The sequence below is a fragment of the Pan troglodytes genome, chromosome 17 (assembly GCF_028858775.2).
Source record: "Pan troglodytes isolate AG18354 chromosome 17, NHGRI_mPanTro3-v2.0_pri, whole genome shotgun sequence".
Taxonomy (NCBI): domain Eukaryota; kingdom Metazoa; phylum Chordata; class Mammalia; order Primates; family Hominidae; genus Pan; species Pan troglodytes.
Window position 1 is genome coordinate 22,162,199 of NC_072415.2, and position 24,601 is coordinate 22,186,799.

The 24,601-nt window shown below is 43.7% G+C and overlaps 1 protein-coding gene across 14 annotated transcripts in view; it reads right to left on the reverse strand.

Moving 5' to 3' along the window:
* The window catches only part of MTCL1 (microtubule crosslinking factor 1), a 125,928-nt gene that overhangs the window by 90,370 nt on the left and 10,957 nt on the right, over nt 1-24,601 (reverse strand). For all 14 annotated transcript variants that reach the window (XM_016933321.4, XM_016933327.4, XM_016933325.4 and 11 more), the window contains exons 2-3: nt 23,624-23,848; nt 21,791-21,949 (exon numbers count right to left, since the gene is read on the reverse strand). In XM_016933321.4, coding sequence (XP_016788810.3) covers nt 21,791-21,949; nt 23,624-23,848 — 384 coding nt within the window. The remainder of the gene's footprint in view (nt 1-21,790; nt 21,950-23,623; nt 23,849-24,601) is intronic.

The window sequence follows — 24,601 nt, forward strand, 5'->3', positions numbered from 1 at the left end:
GTCTTTATTAGCAGCATGAGAATGCACTAATACAGAGGGAGAGAGGGAGAGCAGGAGAGGGAACAGATAAAAGCAGTCTGTGGAAAGGTTGGAGCCAGGTATCTCACGCATCCTTACATTATTCTCTGTATATGTTTGAAACTCTCCATAATAAACAAAAATTCTTAACCAGGTATGTGTCCCACCTGCCTACATACTCCCACCAAACTGGGATTTTTTTTGTCCTATCTAGAACTGGCTTCTGCCTGTCTGAAGATCATTAGGCTTGGCTCCATAGCACAGTGCTTTTTTTTTTGCCCTGCATTAGAGCTCCTGAGGACACCAGGGCAGGTCTGAATAGGATCAAGGAAGCAGGCGTTTTCTTGGAGACACAGGCAACTGTTTTCCAGCAGCTTCCCCTCAGACCCACTCTTCCTTGCGAAAAACAAGCTCTTCTGCCAGAGGATGCCCACCCTGCGGCGGAGCCACACTAAGCCAAGCGAACACAGGCCCTGGCTCCCAGCTGCTTCAAGCCAGCTTGTTTCAAGAGCCATTTAACTCTCCATTAAGTTGATTTGATGAGTTCCTGGATGGCCACCAAGTCCACTGAGAAATAAACTCCCGAACAGCAAGCACATCATCATTTACCGTACCCATTAACTGATTTGCGAGTCTGTGCTGCTTGGCACAAAAGTAAATCACTTTTGTTTTCTTATTTCCTTCCTGTCCTTCCCGGTTTGGGTGTGCATGAGTTGGTGCTCAGTCACAGTTTTCCATTTAGCTGTTATATCCTTTTTATGTTTCCCATCCCATAATCTTTTACTTAGTTGCACAGTTTGCTATTGCCATTCAGGTAATTTTTGCCCTGGAAAAGCAGCCAGTTCCTTCTATTAAGGAATCCAATTGAAACCCATCCTTTAAACATTCTCAAGTGTTAACAATAGAATAAAAGGTACTTGCTATTATAAGCAATTTATTTGCAGTTAGGAAAGCAGAAGCTGAACAAAGAACATTGATGAATGACTGAAACCAAAGTGTTCTCATTAATTCCACATGGACGGCAGGGAAAAGGACAGCCAGGCAGCCAGACATAATTATTCCTGAGTAATTAACACACTGTAATGAACCAGGGTCCTGCAGTCCAGACATCTAACTTCATGCAGACAATCTTCAAACTCCTTCCACCCATCCCACTTCAAAGTGTTCCCCATCCCCAAGTACCTGCATGCATGAAGCTGTACAGTAAGAACATTTGATGGGGACTCAAGAAAATCCTGGCCATGTCCCTTCACCATTCTGGGCTCTGGTACTGTCCTATGTAAAAGGGGACAATTTAGGGTTGCTTTGTGGAAAGAACACAGAGTCTGTGGTGAGAAGACCTAAGAGGCAAAAGATCTGATCTGGTGTTCACTTTTCAACTCAACTCAACAAATGTAAGGGCAACTAGGACATCCCAGGTGCTGCCTTGGGCTATGGCTGTGGATTCCACAAGGAATACCACACAGCCCCTGCCCTCAGGAAGCCTAGAGTCCCACAGCTTCATAAAAGGAGTAATCTAAAATTGAGTTCTTTCAGCCGGGTGCGGTGGCTCACCCCTATAATCCCAGCACTTTGAGAAGCCGAGGCAGGCAGATCACCTTAAGTCAGGAGTTAGAGACCAGTCTGGCCCACATGGTGAAATCCTGTCTCTACTAAAAATATAAAAATTAGCCAGGTGTGATGGCGGGCACCTGTAATTCCAGCTACTTGGGAGGCTGAGGCAGGAAAATCGCTTGAACCCAGGAGGTGGAGGTTGCAATGAGCTGGGATTGTGCCATTACACTCCAGCCTGGGTGACAGAGCAAGACTCTGCCTCAAAAAATTAGTTAATTAAGTAGCTAAAATAAAAAATTGAGTTATTTCATTTCCTTGGGCCGCATGGTATCTGTCCCATGAGGGTGATAAAATAATCCACCTGCCTCACAGGGCTGTAACATACAAATAAAACTGATGTTTGGCCATTGTCTTGTTTCTCAAGGATTTCCGGATGCTTCAGAGGGTTCCTGCTTCTCTAAACACTTAGGAGTAAGAGAGCTCTAAAGACTGGATTTTGATTAAAGGGAAAACAACCTGCTTTAAAAACAACTTACAGATAAGTGAGTAAAAAGAGCAATATATGACTATTTCTTGACTAACCAATTACTATGATGCCTGCCTCCAAATTCACTCAGCAGGATGGGCTGCAGGAGACATTAACATCTTTTACAAGGACAAAGCAATTGTTTCAATTACAGCCAGAAAAGAAATGTTACTCTCATTTCCTCTTTACAATCTCCTTGGCTGGGCACGGTGGCTCACGCCTGTAATCCCAGCGCTTTGGGAGGCCGAGGCGGGCAGATCACGAGGTCAAGAGATTGAGAACATCCTGGCCAACATGGTGAAACCCCACCTCTACTAAAAATACAAAAAATTAGCTGGGCGTGGTGGCGTGCGCCTTTAGTCCCAGCTACTCAGGAGGCTGAGGCAGGAGGATTGCTTGAACCTGGGAGGCAGAGGTTGCAGTGAGCCGAGAGTAGGCCACTGCACTCCAGCCTGGTGACAGAGCAAGACTCCATCTCAAAAAAAACAAACGAACAAACAAACAAACAAAACAATCTCCTTAATGCAGATATTTGTGGCAACCCTCTTGGTATCAGCACTAAAACCCACACACAGACCTCCCCTTTGAGCAGAAGGCTGTATGATCACACAGTGCTGTTTCACAGTGTTCTCCCTGAACTTGCCAGTTTCTCAATTACTCTGACCTCTCTGAATATGAAAGATGTTGTTGTTGATCTCTGAAAGATGCAGTCTTATTATTAACATGAAAAGAAGAATCCTAGGCAGTGTAGGGTGTCTCATAAACACTGCAGATATGCACAGGAACTCTTAGGGGGAAGCGCATTCATACTCTAGCAGAAAACCTTTCTGTATTGCTTCTCTTCCACCGCGCATGCACGCCCACCCCAAACGTGCTTGGAGGGTGTGCTTTCTGGTGAAATAGCCCCCTGCCTGCTCCTGACTAGTATCCTCACCCCTGAGCATCCCATATTTCAGGGTGTTTTTTAATTTTTAATTTTTTTAGAGACAGGGTCTCACTCTGTTGCCCAGGCTGGAGTGCAGTGGTATCATCAAAGCTCACCACAGCCTGGAACTCCTGGGCTCAAGAGATCCTTCCGCCTCAGGCTCCCAAGTAGCTGAGACTATAGGTACATGTCACCACACCTGGCTAATTTTTTTAATTTTAATTTTTGTAGAGGCAAGGTCTTGCTATGTTGCCCAAGCTTGTCTCGAACTTCTGGCCTCAAGCAACCCTCCCACTTTGGCCTCCCCAATTGCCTGGGATTACAGGCGTGCTCCACCATGCCTGGCCAGGATGATTTTTTTTAGATGAACAAGTGACATGCACCAAAATATACTAAGTCCAGACTTCAGGAATGTCATCTATGAGTTAAGTGGACTCTCGCTTCAACATAGTACTGGCTGCCCAAGGTTTTAATTTGTGGTTTCTTACTCTGTTGAGCCTAGTTTTCAGATGTCATAGATGCTGCAGAGTGGAAGTTAGCCAAGAAGGACTCTGTGAGCCTCCCTATCCACTCTCAAAGCAGTGCGTCCTTATCAATGCACCAGGTAGGTCTAACCTGACCTTAAAAGGCAGTTATTGGGCAAAACTGTGTTGTGGGGAGGAAAAGGAAGAGAAACTCAAAAGAAGTGTCTCTATTTTCTATTCTGAAAGCAAAAGAAATGCCACACCTTTGTTCTCTGCTAATCATATGAGGTCAACTGGACCTCCAAATCTCTCCCAAGGTCATTTTTAAATTATTGGTGTCCATTGGCCAACATCTCTGTCTCAAAATATGAAAGAGCACCACCTCAAAATCATGCTATAAACCCACAAGGCTTCACATTAAAAGTACCTACAAAAATGATTTTACAAAAGAATACAGAAATCACCTCCTTACTCATGAGTTTCCCACCACACGTAAACTGGGAATTACTACATGTAAACACATGTGTAATACCCATAAATCCAAAGAATATTAGTATATAGAGTAACTTAACAAGAATAACAAATACTGCCTTCTAGCAGATGATTAATGCATACAATTATTTTTAAAAACTGCACCAATAACCTCAAATCCCAGGTGGGAATGGGCCCCTAAGCTTTGCGGTGAGAGGAGGCCCACCCCACTGCGTAGCTACCCAACAGAAAGGAGAGGCCTCCTGGTTTGGAAACATGAGACCAGGCAAAACTCTTTTGGAAGGAAATGATATTAGCTATGAAATTATTGACTAAACTGTTGCTTCTTAAATACTATTGAAGGAGAAATCAGAAAAATGAAAACATATGTTGATTCTTTGAGACCAACACACTCCGGCGAGACTGACATGATGGCTGCCTAAACCAAACTCACTTTTTCTCATCATGCTGACATGGCCCCATAAAGCAACAGACAGGAAAGCCAGCCCACCGGCCAACTGGAGTCATGGGTCAGATGGGCCATGACCTTGGTTTAGTAGCAGATTCTGTCCTGCAGTTGGTTATGGAGCCCTGCATGACCCCAGTTCTTGAACAGTTCTGAAAGTAGTCAAGGGCTACTTTCCCCCCATGGGTATGTCATGGGACTCGAACCCAGTGCTCTATCCTTAGCCTGCATCATTTATAAAGCATTCCCTCAGTCATCATCTCAGTCCTGAGGAAACTGAGGGAGATCCCAGATGCCTGGCTGCCCTCGCGTTGGTCACCTGCTTGGCATCTTCCATGGTTTCTGCTCATTTCACTTGCTATCAATCAGGTTCTGAGAAGAGTTTCAAGAACATGCACCCTGATGGCCAGCCCAGACCCCATGGCCATGACATGCCCCTCACTGCTCGGCCCAGGGTTTGTTAAAGATATAAGAAGCTGTTGGAACCAGCTGTGAATTTTAAATACAGGTACGAAGTGAGATTACCACAGGTAGCTTCTTAATGCTTTCTCTAAACCCATCCTTAAAACTCTTTAAACTTCCCTGTCTCTGTTTAAGCTATTTACTAAATGTCAAAACAGAGCCTAGTGCAAGAGCTCAAGAAAACTTTATCATGAACATCAGCTACTCTCTTAGTTTGGTTTGTTGCTTTGAAGATGAAAGTGAAGAGTGATGCCAGCGTCCTGTGTGTGAATGTCCCGTCCAGAACTTTACTGCACAGTAGAAGGGAACATGCAGAGTTACAGGCAATATCCAGTGCAGCTCATAGGAATACTACAAAAAGGTGTCTTCTGGAGTCTTCTGGAGTCAGACATAGCAGCAAATAGCTCTTTAAATCCCCTCATGCCTCCTGAGGTTTCTACTCAGGTAGGAATATTTGCATAATAGGGCTTATCCAAGGGAACTTTAAAAATACATGGATAGGCCAGGTGCAGTGGCTCGCGCCTGTAATCCTAGCACTTTCGGAGGCCGTGGCAGGCAGATCACGAGGTCAGGAGATCGAGACCATCCTGGCTAACACGGTGAAACCCCATCTCTACTAAAAAACTACAAAAAAATTAGCCGGGCATGGTGGTGGGCACCTGTAGTCCCAGCTACTCGGGAGGCTGAGGCAGGAGAATGGCGTGAACCCAGGAGGCAGAGCTTGCAGTGAGCCAAGATCCAGCCACTGCACTCCAGCCTGAGCAACAGAGCGAGACTCCATCTCAAAAAAAAAAAAAAAAAAAAAAAAATACATGGATATAGAAGGCCCCCAATGTATGATGGTTCGAGGTATAACTTTTCAACATTACTGGTAGAAACCCAACTTCAAATACCTGTACAATCATTCCGTTTTTCACTTTCAGCACAGTATTGCAATAAATACATGAGACACTCAACACTTTATTATAAAACAGGCTTTGTGTTAGAAGATTTTGCCCAACTGTAGGCTAATGTAAGTATTCTGAGTATGTTTAAGGCAGGCGAGGCTGAGCTATGACATTCAGTAGGCTAAGTGTATTAAATGCATTTTTGACTTACTATAGTTTCAACTTACAATGGGCTTATCAGATGTAACCTCATGATAAGTCAAGGAGCATCTACACATACTGTATTTCACTGATTTTAAGATGCATGATGTCACATTTTAACATCTCTGAAATCAGGCTGCACGTTATGATCTATGGCATGTCATCATGTAATTGGCAGCATGTTTTACTTTCTCCTAATGGTGTACCTTTCAATCAATGGCAGAGCAGGTGAAATACGATTTGTCCATGGAAGCAGCTATACCCCGACTGCTTATGTGACACAGGATTAAAAAGTGAGGAGAAGGACTTAATTATTTGTCTTCTTTATTTCCTACACACACAGCCTTAATATATGATAGTAGGCAAATTTATACATTTCACACAAATACTGCTGAATTTCCCCATTTCTTTTCAGAAAAGGAAAAGATATTTTGGTTAAAAAAATATATATAAAGTATTTGTTCTGTCCCCTACAGTCAATGGCTCCTACTGGCACAAGGTCCTGTCTGCCATTCACAAGTTGTATGACCTGGGGCACGCCACTTACTCTCCCTGAGCTCTGAGTTTCTCAAGGGGAGGTGTGCCCTGACACTGAGTTGCTTTGAGCATCGGGAAACACTCAGCCCGTGGCTCTCAGCAGGCCTTCACTCATTCAGCTCACACGCTCTATCTCCTGCTTTCATTCAACTCCCACCCCTACCTCCATGCCCACCCCCCAACTAGAGGAATTTCCAGAAGTAATGCACAGAGTAAGCCTGCCCAGGCTGGCAAACTCCCCTGAACCTCCTCCTTTACAGAAAATGTGTTCTACCACCCCTAGAGCAGCAGGGATCAAATGAAACCCGGCCTTTGAAGGGGATGGCTTAAAAAAGGCAGCCAGGAAGGACAGGTCAGAGACCACCCACATTCCAGCAAGGATTCCTGTCCTGTTAGATTCCATCTGCCAGTGACCCAGAGGACAGAGCCACACAGATTCAGTGCCATCTTTCACAACAGCCAGAACAGTGTGCTCTTTAGCTGAGCTAAAGGGGAAGAGGACAGAGGAGAAAAGAAACTGAAGGTGGCAGAGGAGTGGAGTAGAACTGATGAGTGGCAGGTTCAAATCCACCATAGACAAAGGCCACCTTCATGCATATGCTAGAATCTGACCTCGGATTTGCTTTAGGAAAACTGTAACAGGAAACCATACAGTTATTGTCCTTTACAACTTCTGTAGTCCTGGAAATATAAAACTCATGACTGTGAACTTATTAACTTATTAGAGTAATTATATATCCTAGCTAAATTGGGGCCTTGGCTTTGATGGAAAGAGGTCATTTGTCCAAACAAGTGACTCCAAAGCCTCATGTTCACAAAATGCCAGTTTGGGAAACTCCTACATTTACCCTTCATTAATCTGACCAACTCCCAGCCCCTCTCCTGGTGGAAAATTGTTAGTTTCTGTAAAGGAGATGCTGTAGGCACACTGCTGCTGACCTGAAACCACCAGGGAAGTTCTAAAAACCACAGATGCCTGGGTCACCACCCCCAGGGTCTGATGTAAGGGCCAGGGTGTAGCTTGGGCAGCAGGATTCTTAAAAGCTCCGCAGGGATGCTACCGTGCAGCCAGGGCCTGGCATCACCAGCTAAAGGGCTTGATCCCAGGCATGCACTGTACAATCTTTCACCACCTCAGTAAAAGTGATGGCACAAGAAACCACTTGTCAAAACCTGCTCCTGGCACTGCCGCCCTCTAATCTTCCCACAGAGAAGGGCGCAAACATCTATAGAGTCACTTAAAAGGGTGTTTTGCAAAAGGTTGAGAGCAAAGGTGAACATGGGTATCACCTTCTACCCATCTCATCAATCAGCTAGAAAATGCAGGGTACCCTTCAGAAAATACATAATGAGCCAAGCTGGAGACTTCACGGGGATGGCTCCGGAGCAGGGTGTGACCCGAGACAGTAAGAAGGGAGACAAGAGAGTTTTCCTAAGGTGCTAGAACAAACCTTGTGCAGCCAACCCACAATCTTGTCAAACAAATCCTTCAAGACAGTTGAAATCCTTCAACACAAAGTACTCAGGATCAAGCGATGACTCTTCCCTCCAAAGCTTCAATGGAGTTGGAGGAGGAAAAGAGTTCTTGATTGCCACAAATTGGGGAGGGGGGGTGCTACCAGCATCTAGTGGGCAGAGGCTAGGAACACCGTTAAGCATCCTGCAGTCCACAGGATAGTCCCCACAACGAAGCAGGACCCAGTCTAAAACGACAGCAGAGAAACCCTGCTCCAAGCAGATTACTCAAGTGATTCCTCTAGCAACCCTCACCTGTGATGTTTCCACGAGGGTTAGATGACAACTGGGCCTTATTACTTAGGTGACCCTGTGAGTAACCTCGTTTACAAATAAGTTCAAAATAATGTTTATGGCTCTTTCTCAAGGGAAGATAAAAACAACACATCCAAACCCAAACCAAGATTCCTACACATGAGAACCCTTGGAAACAAACAAGAAACTCTGTGTTACTTCAAGATTGAAAAGTAAAAATGGCCTGGCCAAGCCCCACCACTGACCCAGCCAGCTGGCCGGCCCACTCCCACCTGCGAGGACGCTCCTGTAGCCTCCTCGGTGCCAATGCTTGAGGTTCTCAATCATTAACAGGATACTAATGGCCAAGCACGGTGGCTCACGCCTGTAATCCCAGCACTTTGAGAGGCCGAGGTGGGTGGATCACTTGAAGTCAGGAGTTCAAGACCAGCCTGGCCAACATGGTGAAACCCCATCTCTACTAAAAATACAAAAATTAGCCAGGTGTGGTGGCAGGCATCTGTAATCTCAGCTACCGGGAAGGCCAAGGCAGGAGAATCGCTTGAACCCAGGAGGCAAAGGTTGCAGTGAGGCAAGATCACACCACTTCACTCCAGCCTGAGTGACACAGACTTCCTCTCAAAAACAAACAAACAAACAAACAAAAAATGAGGCCGACACAGATACAGATAGGCACTTGTGAAAAACCATATCATCTTCAAATTTTAATGTTTCCTATAGTTTACAGAAACAATACATGGAGGATTTTTCAGCAGTGATTTTGTTTCTCTCATTTATGAAAAAAAGCTTTACTAATGCCCGTGAATAAACACAGAGGATCAAACACTCCCCGGCCTTGTCTCACCTCAGCCCCCCAGGTGGTCTGACAGTCCCGAGGGCTGCCCTGCGCCCTGGCTCCCAGGCACTGCGTCCTCAGCTCTCACCTTCCTCCCCCCTGCCAGGAGAGACGAGCCACGTGTGATGGGAAAACAACTGGCAAAGGTCTACCCGCAACTGTTGAGCACTAAACAGTACACAGATAGATGTCTGATAAATGAACACGGCTTTGCCTGGGCAACCAGAGCACATCCGCACCCAAAGATGAACAGTGTCTACGTTCAAATGCCAACTGCCTGATGAATGCCCTCCCCATTTCCTGCTCCCCTTGTCCCAGGAACACTGCTGAAGGTCACACGAAAGCATATCTACGATGCAAGGAACAAACACACACCTAACTACCCCCCACCCCCAACATTCTTTCAGGGGAGAATAACCACCCTGTACAAATAGCCATGGGGAGCGGCACCCTGCCAGCACCTGGGGTCCATCCTCTCTCTGGGGCTTATTCTCAGGTCAGAATTCAAGTGCTGCCTGATTACCTGCCCAACAGGGAGACATTCAGTTGGGCTGTGTAACTATGTATGGGTAACTCGGCGTCTTTTCAATGCGAATGATTTTTTATTACTAGGGAGAAAAAACCAACAGAACTTGCTTATTTGGCTCATAATGATACCATTTCAACGTACGATGGCTCACTTGAGTCTGAGCAACACCAAGAAAGAGCACTCAGGCCGTAGAGAATCCTATGGAGTATTTATCTAAGCATTTCTATTTCTCTGACTCTTGATTCTGCACTTGAAGATAAAAGTTACCTAAATTAGCCAAACACGGCAGCTCACCCCTGTAATCCCAAAACTTTGGGAAGCTGAGGTGGGAGGATCGTTTGAGCTCAGGAGTTTGAGACTAGCCTGGGCAACATGATGAGACCCAGTCTCTACTAAAAAATAAATAAATAAATAAATTTTAAAAATCAAAAAAATTAGCCGGGTGTGGTGGCACACGCCTGTAGTCTCAGCTACTCGGGAGGGTGAGGCAGGAAGATCCCTTGAGCCCAAGAGGTCAAGGCTGCAGTGAGCCATGATCCCTGGGCAACAGAGCGAGACCCTGTCTCAAAAAAAATGAAGATTAAAAAAATTAAGTTACCTAAATTATATTACATCAATAACATGACTTGTAGCATATAAATTCAACAGACCCCAAGAGAATCAAATATAAATTTTGAGGCAGGATACAGTGGCTCACGCCTGTAATCCCAGTACTTTGGGAGGCTGAGACAGGTGGATCACTTGAGGTTAGGAGTTCAAGACCAGCCTGGGCAACATAATGAAACCCCGTCTCTACTGAAAATACAAAAATTAGCCAGGTGTGGTGGTGCGCACCTGTAATCCCAGCTACTCAGGAGACTGAGGCAGGAGAATCGCTTGAACCTGGAAGGCAGAGGTTGCAGTGAGCTGAGATCACACCACTGCACTCCAGCCTGGGTGACAGGGTGGGACTCTGTCTCCAAAAAAAAATTTTTTTTTGAGAAGAGCAGTAGTTTCTATTTTTCCCATAGCACAGACAATGCTACAAATTTGATGCAGTTTACTGCCTAGTGAAAGTCTAAATTATTCAGAAATATGTGCTGTCTATATTTTAATTATTATTTTTTTTCTTGAGACGAAGTCTCGCTCTTGCCCCCCAGGCTGGAGTGCGATGACGCGATCTCGGCTCACTGCAACCTCTGCCTCCCAGGTTCAAGCGATTCTCTTGCCTCGGCCTCCTGAGTAGCTGGGATTACAGACGCCTGCCACCATGCCTGGCTAATTTTTGTATTTTTAGTAGAGACGGGGTTTCACCATGTTGGCTAGGCTGGTCTTGAACTCCTGACCTCAGGTGATCTGCCCGCCTCGGCCTCCTAAAGTATTGGGATTAGAGGCGTGAACCATCGTGCCCAACCTATTTTAATTATCATTATTATTATTTTTTATTTTTTTAATTTTTTTTGAGATGGAGTCTTGCTCTGTCGCCCAGGCTGGAGTGCAGTGGCACAATCTTGGCTCACTGCAAGCTCTGCCTCCCGGGTTCATGCCATTCTCCTGCCTCAGCCTCCCGAGTAGCTATGACTACAGGCGCCCGCCACCACGGCCGGCTAATTTTTTGTATTTTTCGTAGAGATGGGATTTCACCGTGTTAGCCAGGATGGTCTTGATCTCCTGACCTCGTGATCTGCCCACCTTGGCCTCCCCAAAGTGCTGGGAAAACAGACGCGAGCCACTGCACCCAGCCAATTATTTTTAAGAAAAGCAGCAAGCACAGTGTCCGTTTCACTACAAGTCAGAGGTTCCATTCTAACGTGTAGGTAAAATGCTGAAACGCCCTGCACATTATCAGAGATTCCCATCTTCCAAGAAAGGCTGTCTTAGAGAAGGAGAGAAATAGATGGATCTTCAATCTCTCAGGAAGTCTGCAAAGTAATGTTCACACAGCATCGCTGCGTCCAAGGTAGCCATCCCAAGAGTGCCATAATCTGCCCTAAAAGGTCCCCCGGAGCCTGCAGTGCTGTGGGTGAGACTGCACAGGAAATAAAAATAAGGCAGCTGTACAGCGCACAGGGGACAAGCCGGCGTTGTCCAAGCCCAGCGAGGAGCCTGGCTGACGTTCAGGAAGTTGATGAACAGAAGCGGCTTCGCTTATCACTAACCAAACAGGCCAATTTCATGACTCACAGTCATTGTCAAAAAACTTGACCTACAGTGGAATTACTGGCTTTTATTAACTATCCTGAGGTAATGATATAAAGAATCAGAAATTCCTCAGCAAGAGATTTTTAAATAATGTTTTGGCTCTTTCTCAAGGGAAAATAAAGATGATAAAACCTTCACCCATGGAACAAATATTTATCCAGCGTTTCATAAGGACGGGGCTGTGTAGAGAGACACAGACATACCAAAAGGCAAAGAGGTGAGTGGGCCAAAATGCCACTGAGGGTTCAAATAGGATTCGGAACTGCTGGCTGGCACGGACTCCGCACCAAGAAAGCACTTTCAGGACATATATAGCTAAGTGATCAAGGCTGGGTGGCTCTGGCAGAGATCAATGGAACAGAGCAGACAACCCAGAAATAGACCCAAACACATGTGCCCAACTGATTTTTGACAACAATGCAAAAGTAATTCAATGGAGGAAAGGTGGTCTTTTCAACAGACGGTGCCAGAGTAACTGGGTGTTCACAGGCCAAAAAAATGAAGCTTGACCTAAGTTTCATACCATATAGAAAAATTAATTCAAAATGGATCACAGACATACATGTGCAATGTAAAACAATAAAACTTTCCAAAAAATACATAGGAGAAAATATTCAGGATGTAGGGTTAGGCACAGAGCTTTTAAAATTGATACCACAAAAGGAATCATTCTTAAATTGGGCTTCATAAACTAAAAACTTTTGCCCTGAGAAAACCTAGTAAGAGGATGAGAAGACAAGCTACGGAGTAAGAGAAAATATTTGCAAACCATATATATATATATATATATATATTTGTCTTCTTGGGAAGCCAAAGTGAGAGGATCACTTGAGTCCAGGAGTTTGAGACAGCCTGAGCAACACTGAGAGACCCCATCTCTACAAAAGATTTTCTACAGTCAGCTGGGTGCGGTGGCGTATAACTCTAGTCCTAGTTACTCAGAAGGCTGAGGCAGAGGATCCCTTGAGCCCCAGAGTTCAAGGTGGCAGTACATCACGACTATACCACTGTACTCCAATCTGGGTGACAGAGGGAGACCCTGTCTCTAAAAAAATTTTAATTAATTAACTTAATGTACAAAGAACTCTCAAAACTCAACAATGAAAAAATATATATAACAGGCAGGCCTTAAGCCTGTAATCCCAGCACTTTGGGAGGCTAAGGCAGGAGGATCCCTTGAGGCCAGGAGTTTGAGACCAGACTGAGCAAAATGGCAAAACCCTGTCTCTCCAAAAAATATGGAAATTAGCTGGGCATGGTGGCACTAGCCTAGCTACTCAGGGCCGGGGGTGGGGGTGGAAGGTGCTTAGGCGAGAGGACTGCTTGAGCCTAAGGAGGTCCAGGCTGCCTTGAGCTGTGATCACACCACTGGACTCCAGCCTGGGCGACAGCAAGACTTTGTCTCAAAAAACAGTACAATAAGCAAGCAATCCAGCTGGGCGTGGTGGCTCACATCTATAATCCCAGCACTTTGGGAGGCTGAGGTGGGTGGATCACCTGAGGTCAGGAGTTTGAGACCAGCCTGGCCAACATGGTGAAACCCTTGTTTCTGCTAAAACAAAAAGAAAAAGCTGGGCATGGTGGCGTGCACCTGTAATCCCAGCTACTCAGGAGGCTGAGGCAGGAGAATCGCTTGAACTCGGGAGGCGGAGGTTGCAGCGAGCCGAGATCACGCCACTGCACTCCAGCCTGGGCGACAGAGCGAGACTCCGTCTCAGAAAAAAAAAAAAAAAAAAAGAATGGACAACATAAGAAGGCCCCATATGGGACTAGCAGAAGTTTTAGAAAGAATACAGGTGATGAAAGGAAATACAATTCAGAGAAAATTTCACTATCGAACACTATTTGGAGTGAGAATTCTCCAGATTTCATGACAGACTTAATCAGACTGACGGTGAATGTTGAGCAAAATAAGAATAAATCTAGATAAAGTGGACTGAAACTATAGAATACCAAACACAAAAAGAAAAGTATAAGAGTCATCAGGAAGACAGATTAGCTTCAAAAATAAAAATTATGCTGACAGCACACCTCTCTACAGCAAAATGAGCCAAAAGATAATAAAATATTATCTTCAAAGTGTTGGAATTCCACACCCAACTAAATAGATCTCAAGACAATATGAAATGAAAGCATTTCAGGCAATACTGCTAACTGAAAAAAACTGCTGAAGGATGTATTAAAAGATCAGCAAGAAGGAAACTGAACTCAGAGAAGTAACACTCAAGAAGCAATGATAAGTAAACAAATAGGCAATTAAGTTAACTGTAAATTAATCAAAACAAGCATTAGCTATTAAATAAGTTTTTAAAAGGTCATTTTAAAAAGATGAAACTAAAATGATACTAAAACATATGAAAGACAAGATTTGATTAAAGTTGAAGCTTTCTAAGATGGCTGTATTCTTCAGGAGGAGAATACAGCTAATGATTAGTTTTAAACTTCAATTCAAACATGCATGTTAAACATGTGAGTGATCATTAAAATAACAGAAATAGAATGTCTAACTTCCCAAATAAGACACAGAATTAAAAACTCAAAGAGAAGTTAAAGAAAGAGAGAGAGAGAGAGAGGGAGGGAGGGAGGGATAGAGGGAGGGAGGGAAGCGGGGGGAGAGAGAGAGAGAGAGAGAAAGAAGGAGCAAGCAGGGAAAATAAAGAACATAAAATGCAATGACAGAAATAAACTCAAACCATCAGTAGCCACAATGCTTATACATGGATTAAATTTATCAGTTTAAAAAAGAGAGAGTCTCAGATCCCATTTTTAAAAAATGTAGCTACATTCTGTTCAGAAGAAATACACTGAAAACATAATGACATAGAAAAATGAAACTAAAGAAACCATCAAAAAGCTATCCCAGGCCATGCAAAGGACATGAACAGACATTTCTCAATTGAAGACATGTAAGTGGTCAAGAAACATGAAGAAATGCTCCACATCACTAATCATCAGAGAAATGCAAATTAAAACCACAATGAGATATCATCAAACACCAGTCAGAATGGCTGTTATTAAAACATCAAAAAACAGCAGATGTTGGCATGGATATGGAGAAAAAGGAACTCTTATACACTGTTAGTGGGAATGTAAATTAGTACAACTCTATGGAAAACAGTATAGTGAATTCTCAAAGTAGTAAAAATAGAACTACCATTCAACCCAGCAATCTCATTAATGTGCATCTACCCAAAAGAAATTATATTAAAAAAATACCTACACTCATGTGTTTATTGAAGCAATATGCACAATAGCAAAATCATGGAATCAACCTAAGTATCCATCAATAGACGATTAGATAAAGAAAGTGTGGTATATATACACCATGGAATACTACGCAGCAACAAAAAAGAATGAAACCCTGTCTTTTGCAGCAACATGGATGGAGCTGGAGGCCATTATCCTAAGTCAAATAACTCAGACACAGAAAATCCAATACTGCATGTTCTCACTTACAAGTGAGAGCTAAACAATGGGTAAACATAGACACAAAGATGTAAATAATAGACACTGGGGAGTCCTTAAGCGGGGAGAATGGGCGGGATGGTGGTGAGGGTTTAAACAAATTATCTACTGAGTACAGTCACCGTTTGGGTGGTGGGTGCACTAGAAGCCCAAACCTCACTATTATGCAAGATACTCATGCAGCAAACCTGCACACATGCCTCCGAATCTAAAATTTAAAGAAATTTTAAAAAGAATTACCAAAACCCTGGGGTTCAAACCACCACCATCTCTCTCAAGGATTTACTGGAGAAGCCTCCCAACTTGCCTCCTCCACTCTCCCCCTTATTATGGACTGAACGTTTATGCCCTCCCCCAAATTCATATGTGGAAGCCCTGACCCTCAGCGTGATGTTCTATGGAGGTGGGGCCTTGGCCCCATGATGGGGTTAATATCTTTATGAAAAGAGGAAGAAACACCAGAACATGTGCTTGCTGCGTGCGCACATGCGCACTTGCTCTTTCTCGCTCGCTCTCTCTCTCTCTCTCTCTCCTCTTATTCTCACCCTCATGCTCTCTGCCATGTGAAAACACAGCAAGAAGGCAGCTATCTGTAAGCAGGGAAGAGGGCTCTCACCAGGAACCAAATTGACTAGCATTTTGATTTTCGACTTCCCAGCCTCCAGAACTGTCAGAAATAAATGTCTGTTGTTTAAGACAAAAAAAAAAAAAAAAAAAAAAAGAAAAAAGAAAAAAAAGCTATCCCAAGCCAATACTACCCAAAAGAAATTTGGTATAGATGATGAAAGCAGATAAAAAAGACTTTACAGCAAAAAGCAATACATTATAAAGAGGTCATTACCAACTGATAAAGGGAATAACTCATCACAAGGAAGAGTCCTAAATCTGTTTTCACTTAAAAATACGGCATCAAGACCAGGCGCGGTGGCTCACGCCTGTAATCCCAGCACTTTGGGAGGCCGAGGCGGGCAGATCACGAGGTCTGGAGATTGAGACCATCCTGGCTAACATGGTGAAACCCTGTCTCTACTAAATATGCAAAAAAAATTAGCCGGGCGTGGTGGCGGGTGCCTGTAGTCCCAGCTGCTCCGGAGCCTGAGGCAGGAGAATGGCGTGAACCCGGGAGGCGGAGCTTGCAGTGAGCCGAGATCACGCCACTGCACTCCAGCCTGGGCGACAGAGAGACTCCATCTCAAAAAAAAAAAAAAAAAAAGAAAAAAGAAAAAAGAAAATGGCACCAAAATACATAACGCAAAGTTTGACAAATTACAAGAATAAAATTAAAATGCGCAATTATAATGGGACAAAAAGCTATAAAGGATATAGAAAATTTGAATACAGCGAACAAATGAGTCAATACATTTTTCCAAATTGCAACAACACACTAATGAACTATAAATCAATCTTATAACCACCATTAAAAAATTTTTTTAGCTGAATGGAAAATAACAGAGTGTACCCCAAATGACAAAGTTAAGCATTACTTTGTTAAACCTTTGTGTATTTGTAAAACCTTTGTATAGTTGTATATTGAGTGATGATGCCCTTTTTGCTGTGGGTTACAATTGAAGTCTTCAATCTAACAGATTTAAATCAAAGTCTGCACCCCAAAACACATTCGTCTCAAGCACACAGGAATCATTACAAAATCTGATGATTTACTATGCACAAAAGAAGTCTCAACCAAACCCAGGGAATCTATGTCATTTTCTGAGCTTGAGGAAAGGCAGCCGCAAGAAGTCGTCTCTTAGTTGGTTCTCTCAGACTCTTTTCAATAACCTGAGCTCACTGGAATGATCTAGAACATGTATATGGTCCCGTATAAGTGCTGGCTAACCTGGCTAGTTGTTATTTGTGTCTAGCATGTAATAGAACTCTAAAAATTGGGGGTAGAATGAAATACTGTTCAGTGAAAGAATTAGGGCAATCTTTAAGAAGTGGAAACTAAGCTAAGGTTAACCATTTTCTACTTTTTGAGAGATTCCACTATAGGTAGAGTTGAATACTAGAAGAAATATATCAGAAAAAAAAAAGATGAAAATTGTCTGAGTTTTGTTAAAGCAGAGGGCGTGTGGGTGCCTAGGGTCACAGACTCCAAGAGTGAATAGGCACAGGATGCCAGCAAGCAAGCTGGCTAGTGGGAAGGGATAATTCTAGCCAGATCAGCCCTTTTTTATCAATAGAGAAAGTAACTTTTAAAAGATACACCTCTAGTAGTTCAAAAAGAATCAGAGCACAGAGTCCTAGTCATCATTCTAAACTGCTCTCCCATTTCAGGCCAATGTTTACAGCCCTGGAGTGGGAAACCCAACAGGGAGCCAGGGATGGGTCAGGGGGTAATAGGCAGCTGTGTCATGCAAAAGAGTTAAGACAAGCCAAGGCAAGTCTGTCTGTTTAAGCAGAGTGACATGTTCAGAATTTTGGCATGTAGAGAAAACAAAAGGCAAGGACTAGAAATCGTGTACACATTCAACATGCATGGTCAGCCCACACTTTCAGCTCTCAAATACTCGTCTGAGGTGGGGGACTGGTAAAAGTATGGATAGAGTGGAGAAAGAAAAATGTTTTTGTTTTGTTTTGTTTTTTTAAGATGGAGTTTTGCTCTTGTTGCCCAAGTTGGAGTGCAATGGCGCGATCTCGGCTCACTGCAACCTCTGCCTCCTGGGTTCAAGCAATTCTCCTGCCTCAGCCTCCCGAGTAGCTGGGATTACAGGTGCGTGCCACCACACCTGGCTAATTTTTTGTATTTTTAGTAGAAACAGGATTTCATCATGTTAGCCAGGCTGGTCTCGAACTCCTAACCTCAGGTGATCCACCCACCTCGGCCTCCCAAAGTGCTGAGGTTAAAATTCACGTAACAGAAAACAAACCATTTTCAAGTGCACAGCTCAGTGGCATTGAGTACATTCTCGTGTTGTGCAGCCACCACCTCTATCTCGTTCTAAAACATCTTCATCACCCCAAAAGGAAACCGCCTACCCATTAAGCAGTTGGTCCCACTTCTCCCCTCTCCCCAGCCCCAGGAAACCATGAATCTGTTTTCCGTCTATATGAATTTATCTACTCTGGATATTTCTTATCAATGGAATCGAACAGTATGTCTGGCTTCTGTTACTTAGCAGATTTTCAAGGTTCATCCATGTCCTATCAGGTATCAGTGAGAAAGAAATGTCTAAAGCCTGCAAAAGCCAAACCTACAGCACTGAGCAAGCGGCTGAAGAAGGGAGAAGAGGGTTAAGGGTAACACCATCATCGGCCTTGGGGACTGAAAGGACTCAGAGACCGTTTCACAAATAGGAGACAGAGAAGGTGCAGGTTGGGGCAAGGGGCGATGAGTTTGTTCTGAACAGAGTCTAAAGTGCTAGGAAAAACTCATACTGGAGATGTCCACCAGGCAGCTGAAAACAGTCTAGGGCTTCAGAGAGAAGGGAGTGGTGGCTCCAGAGAGAAGGCATGGAGATGCTGTCTCACGGACCCCTGAGGCCGAGGGGACACACACACACCTGCGACAACTGCTGCTGCTCAGACACACACAACACATGAACTGTCCTTGCCTTTTTCAGGAGGTCACACATCCATTTACAAAACTCCAGAGGTGAACAACAAAAAGTGAGGCTCAGGATAGAAAAAATATTATCCTCACCCCAGAGCAAAGCTCAGCCTGTTTGTACTGGCTTTTGCAAAAAGAACCCATTCACAAAGATAGCAGCTGGCATTTTCCAATAAATATTTCCTCCACCACCTTTGAACCTTGTATCATGAGATACTATCGTTCTCTGCTTCCAGTTTAATCTACCAGCATCTAACCCTCCTGGGACTCCTGTCAGTTCTATGATTCATTTAGAAGTTTGGTGTAAATATGCGGTCCCACCACCCTGACTGCAACTCTGGAAGTAAAATACTTATTTCATTCCAATGGAACAATTCCTCTCAGTAATTCTAACCCACAAAGGGAGGGCTGATCCCTCTCCGTTCTCTCCTCACATCCAGCCTGAGCCAGCATCAGGTTCTCTGAAGATACTTGTCTCACTCTGGCCTTGCTTTTGAATGTCAAGAGTAACAATAATCATTTCTTCCTCCAAAGAGATGCCAAATCCTACACAAATCCATTTAAATGTATGCAACAGAATCTTCACCTACTTAAAATATATATTTATGTTTAGTTATACACAAATGTATACACATATAAAATTTTATAAAATATACTTTTACAGTTGACTCTTGAACAACATACTTTTGAACTGTGAAAGTCCACTTATACTCAAATCTTCTTCCACCTATGCCACCCCTGAGACAGCAAGACCAAACCCTCCTCTTCCTCCTCCATCTACTCAACGTGAAGACTATGAGCATGAAGACCTTCACGGGGATCCACTTCCACTTAATGAATAGTAAGTACATTTTCTCTTCCTTATGATTTTAACAACATTTTATTTTCTCTAGCTTTATTATAAGAAAACAGTACATAATACATACAACATGCAAAATATGTGTTGATTGGCTGTTTTATGTTATCAGTAAGGCTTCCAGTCTACAGTAGGCTATTATTAGTTAAGTTTTGGGGGAGTCAAAAGCTATATACGTTATTTTCTCTTTTTTTTCTTTAAGAAACAGGGTCTTGCTGTGTTGCCCAAGCTGGCCTCAAAGTCCTGGGCACAAGCAATCCTCCTGCCTCAGCCTCCCTAGTATCTAGGACTACAAGACATGCACAGATTTTCAACTGCACAGGAGGTGATCCCCCGCACCCCCAATCCCCACGTTGTTCCAGAGTCAACTGTAAACTATTTTCTATACCCTCTAACTGTTGAGGTCAGGCTCAAACTGAGAAAGGAAATTATTCCAGCAAACTTAGAACAAAGGAACAGGAGGGAAGTAAAGTACCAGCAACTGGTACTTTAATTGAGGCAGAGATCCTTAATTAGAGGACAAATTCCTCGAGTCCTGGGAGCAGATACAAGTCTAAGTTAAGGGGTGAGGGTTACCTGTGATGAAAGCAAGCTCCCAGAAGCTAACCTCTTCCTCTGGGAGGCCACCTCATCTCCCAGGCATGCTCTGATCACACAGCTCTATGGTCCGCCCCCTTCGTTCACTCCTCCACCCAGCATGTGCCAGGCACTGTTCCAGGCATGAGGGCCCCACAGTGAGCCAGACAAAGCCCCTGTCCCTGCCCCACAGAGCTTGTGATGTGAAGGGGCACCGGTAAAGGAGGGGAGGGATAAAAGAGAAATAAAACACACAGCATTGTCAGATGAGCGGTGACAATAGACAAATAATGTCCCAGAACACATATGTCAGATGGGAAGGTGAACAGGGCTGGCCAGGGTGGAGATGGGGACAACTTTCACGAGTGTTGAGGGGAGGGGCTGAGTGAATCTCAGCAAGGACCCGAAAGAGATAAGGGAATGAGCCACAGGTGAGTGCCTGGAGAAAGAACATTCCAGCGAGGGCATGCATGGGAAGAGCAGGGAGGCCGAGGCAGCTGTGAGCAGAGGGGTGGGGGCAGAAGCAGAGAGGGGCACGCCTGCTACTTTGCTGTGATTTGTTTGTTTTGTTATCTGTGGGCCTGATTGAACTGGAGGCGCCTTGAGAGCAGGGCCTGCACTGCACATGCACAACTCTACCCGGAGCCCACGCGGGCCGGAACCAGGTGCAGCAGATGGGAGGGGCATGGATAGGGAAGAACTGTGTGAATCAGGAAACTGTTCCAAAGGAAAAATGAGCCGCTAAGCAAGGCTGCTGGCAGGTGCAGGTAACACACCAGAATTCACTGTGAGCTTAAAGCCTTCGCCAAAGGCTTTTAATTTCAACACATGCAGGACATTTTCCAAGAAAACACTCAGCTTTAATCTTATAATGGAAGTCAATAACAAAACAGGATTTGCATTGCTGTATGCAAATGAAAAAAATATATATTCATTTTCCAGACTACTTTGCTAGAAAAATCACTCCCTAAAATTTAAAAATGTCTATATTTAACTCATTTTAGCTACACAGGTGGTGTTACATACATTGCCTGTTTACACAGCTTTAACAAACAACTATAACATACTTTCCAGCTCACTGGAGAAGACTCTGGAGAAAAAAGCTACTTCTTAATTCTGTATTCTAGCAATAATAGGCTCCACTTGGACACATCAAAGGAATTAATGGTCAGCTCATCTGAGTGGTAATTACAAAAACTAGCTTTAGACCAGGGCCCAATAAGCATTTTCTGTAAAGGGCCAGATAGAAAATATTTTAGGCTTTGCAAGCATCACACAGTATTGAATCCATAGTCTTCTTTGCTTTTGGGGGCTTTCTTTCCTGTGAGTTTTGCTTGTTTGCTTGTTTGTTTACCACACTAGGAAAAAAATGTAAAAACAATCTAACTTATGAGCCAAACAAACAGGCCACGGTTTGCCAACCCCAGCTTTCCACCACAATGAGAAGGGGGCACTTGGAGTTCCAAGCTCCTCCTTATTAAATGCAAGGGGGCAGGACCCCCACAGTTTTGGATTACCTCTTTCAGTCTCTCCAGCTCATTCTGGAGGGCCTGTTTGGATATTTCCACTTCAATCATCTGTTGTCGGAGAGTTTCGTTTTCATCCTCAGCTTTAGCGCGCTTTTCCTCCACCGTCTTAAGTTCATGGTGCAATCTGACAGATACATCTTTGGCTACCTGCATCGACCCACAGAGATCATTATCAGGATATGAGGCTTTTTGTGTGCTAAGGGTACTATCAGACAACATCAGAGGCAAAATCATTAAGTAATATATTACACCACATAGCAAAGACCCTGGCAATACACAACTGACTTATTGTTAAAAGGAGCAGGAGAGTCATTTAGAAATGAAATCAACATCTGGGCTAAAAGGCCACTCTGGCTGGTCTGATGGTGGTGCATTATCAGAACGTGCTAACCTTAGTGTCACTAAAGTTGGTATACAACCCCCCAAACTGCTAAATTTAAATGGCTTTAAAATAAATAAATTGTTTTTAAAGCCCACTTTGGATAACCCTCCTCCCTCAAAGATGATCACCAACCATGCCAATTCTGCCCAAGCTCACGTGCTTTAAGCGAGAAATTCAAATAATAATAAACAAATAAACATTTCTATTCACTAAAGTAATACTGAACCCATCTGCTAACAAAACAAGTAAGTTGCCTGTAATCCCAGCACTTTGGGAGGCAAAGAAAGGAGAATCACTTGAGGTCAGGAGTTTGAGACCAGCCTGGGAAACACAGTGAGACCCTGTCTCTCAAAAAATTATAAAAATAAAAAATAATCCAGGCATGGTGGTGCATGCCTATAGTCCCAGCTACTTGAGAGGTGAAGATGGGAGGGTTGCTTGAGCCCAGGAGTTCGAGGTAACAGTGAGCTATGATGGTGCCTCTGCACTCCAGCCTGGGTGACAGAGCAAGATTCTATCTCTAAAATAATAATAAAAAAAAATTCTCTATGCCTAAGATGTTCAATGTAGTCAAGTTTTAAATATTGTACTGTGGCTCTGGTGTGGTAAACCATTTGAATGAGCAAAGCAGTTAAACACGTTTACTTTCTAAAAGCAAATGAGGCAAGAGGCCTTGTAAGAGAAATATAAATCACCCTTTATCACACTGAATGACATTTTGTCAGTGGTTTATAACTTTGGTAGAATTACAAAGGTTCTTTTCCTGTTATCACACTGAAAGGCTAGATGAGATTTCACAAGTACTCCGGCAATAAAGAGAACAGTATGCATAATTCATCTCCAGATAAATGATTTGATAATCAGGTCATGAGGGCCTCGCTGCCCACGGAGAGAAAATGGCTTAAAGTCTGGGATTTCTTCCCATTATTCCCACTTCTCCCAGTGGTTCTCAAAGACACAAATACTTCTCCTGGCATTAGATCCTCACTACACAAGTCTCGCTTGGGTAATGGGAATGTCAGGATTTCTACATCCTAGAAACCTAAATAACAATAAAAAAATGTTAAGTGATATGATCAACTTTTAAGAGTGGCCTTTGACTACACTGATAATCAATAGATTTTTTAAAAAAATATTTCAGATCTTTCAGAGTTTCTGCAGAATTTCTATCCAACTGTCAGACCCATTGGCAGGTATTAATTCTTCGTTATCACAGATTATCATCATTTTTTTAAAGTTCATATTATGACAAATGTAAACCTTGGGCTGTCAAAGTCATACAACTACACACACTCTATCAGCCATAAAGCAAACCAAGACTGTTTATGCTGCAATCTGTAGAGACAGACACAAGCAGGGAAAAAACACCAGGGCAACGTGCATGTGGCCAGCCGGTCCACAGCAGCCTTGCGGGGTGCACGCACCACCCCCTCACTCACCTTCAAGTCCTGCTCCAGGCTTCGAATAAGCTCGCCATCCACCTGACCCGTCTCAGCCACTTTCAGGCTTTTCTGCTCGGCTTTCCGAAGACGGTACTGCAGGATTCGGCAGTTTTTATTAGCGCGGTCCAGTTCTCGCCGAAGCTCCTGCAGCTGGTAAACATCTTCCTCTAAATAACTGTCTCTCATCTCTTCCATCTCAGCACGGAGTTCATCTAACTCATCCTATGCAAAGCAGACAGAGAAGATTTATGAGCCAAGTACATCAAAAAAGGATGGCATGTCTCTCCTTCATACCCGCTCCTCAATACTAAATATTGAATACCCACACGCTTACCCATCACCTCATGGCCACGCCTGGGTGACAGGCACCAGAACCTCTGGAAATTTGCATATGAGATAATATAATTGAGTATCTGTTCAAATCTTATGTAACCAGAAGCTAAAAAACTGGATTATTCATTGTGGCCTCTCAGAACTTATCCCACTCCCAGCATCTCCCTACATGATCAAATAAAATCAACTCTGAGATAATTGAACCTTTCAATTCAAACCAAACATTGACCTAAGCCTTTATCTCTAAGGCATAATCTAGGTACTAAGATGAATCATACGGACCCTGCCTTCAAAGAACATAAACTTCAGTAGGACAACAAGTGCTAATTGCCCTGGAACTAAAACATACCTGCAAATGTCCCAAAAATTCTGTTCCACAAGACGCATCTCAGCATTGACTAAGCGACGCTATCCACAAATGAGACATTTTCCATTATTTTAAATACACATTGGGTCTGTTTTTTCCCATTTACCTATTCTGACTTTCCCACACCTCCACTCTTTGCTGTCCACAGGAATGCACCCTGAATACAGGGGAACCCAAGGAGTCATTTCATTCCTGGCTCCCCCTCCCCTCCCATTCTACAGCCAAGCCCTCAGCCAGAGCTGCGCCCCTTCTGGATGGATCACCCTGGTCCAGGC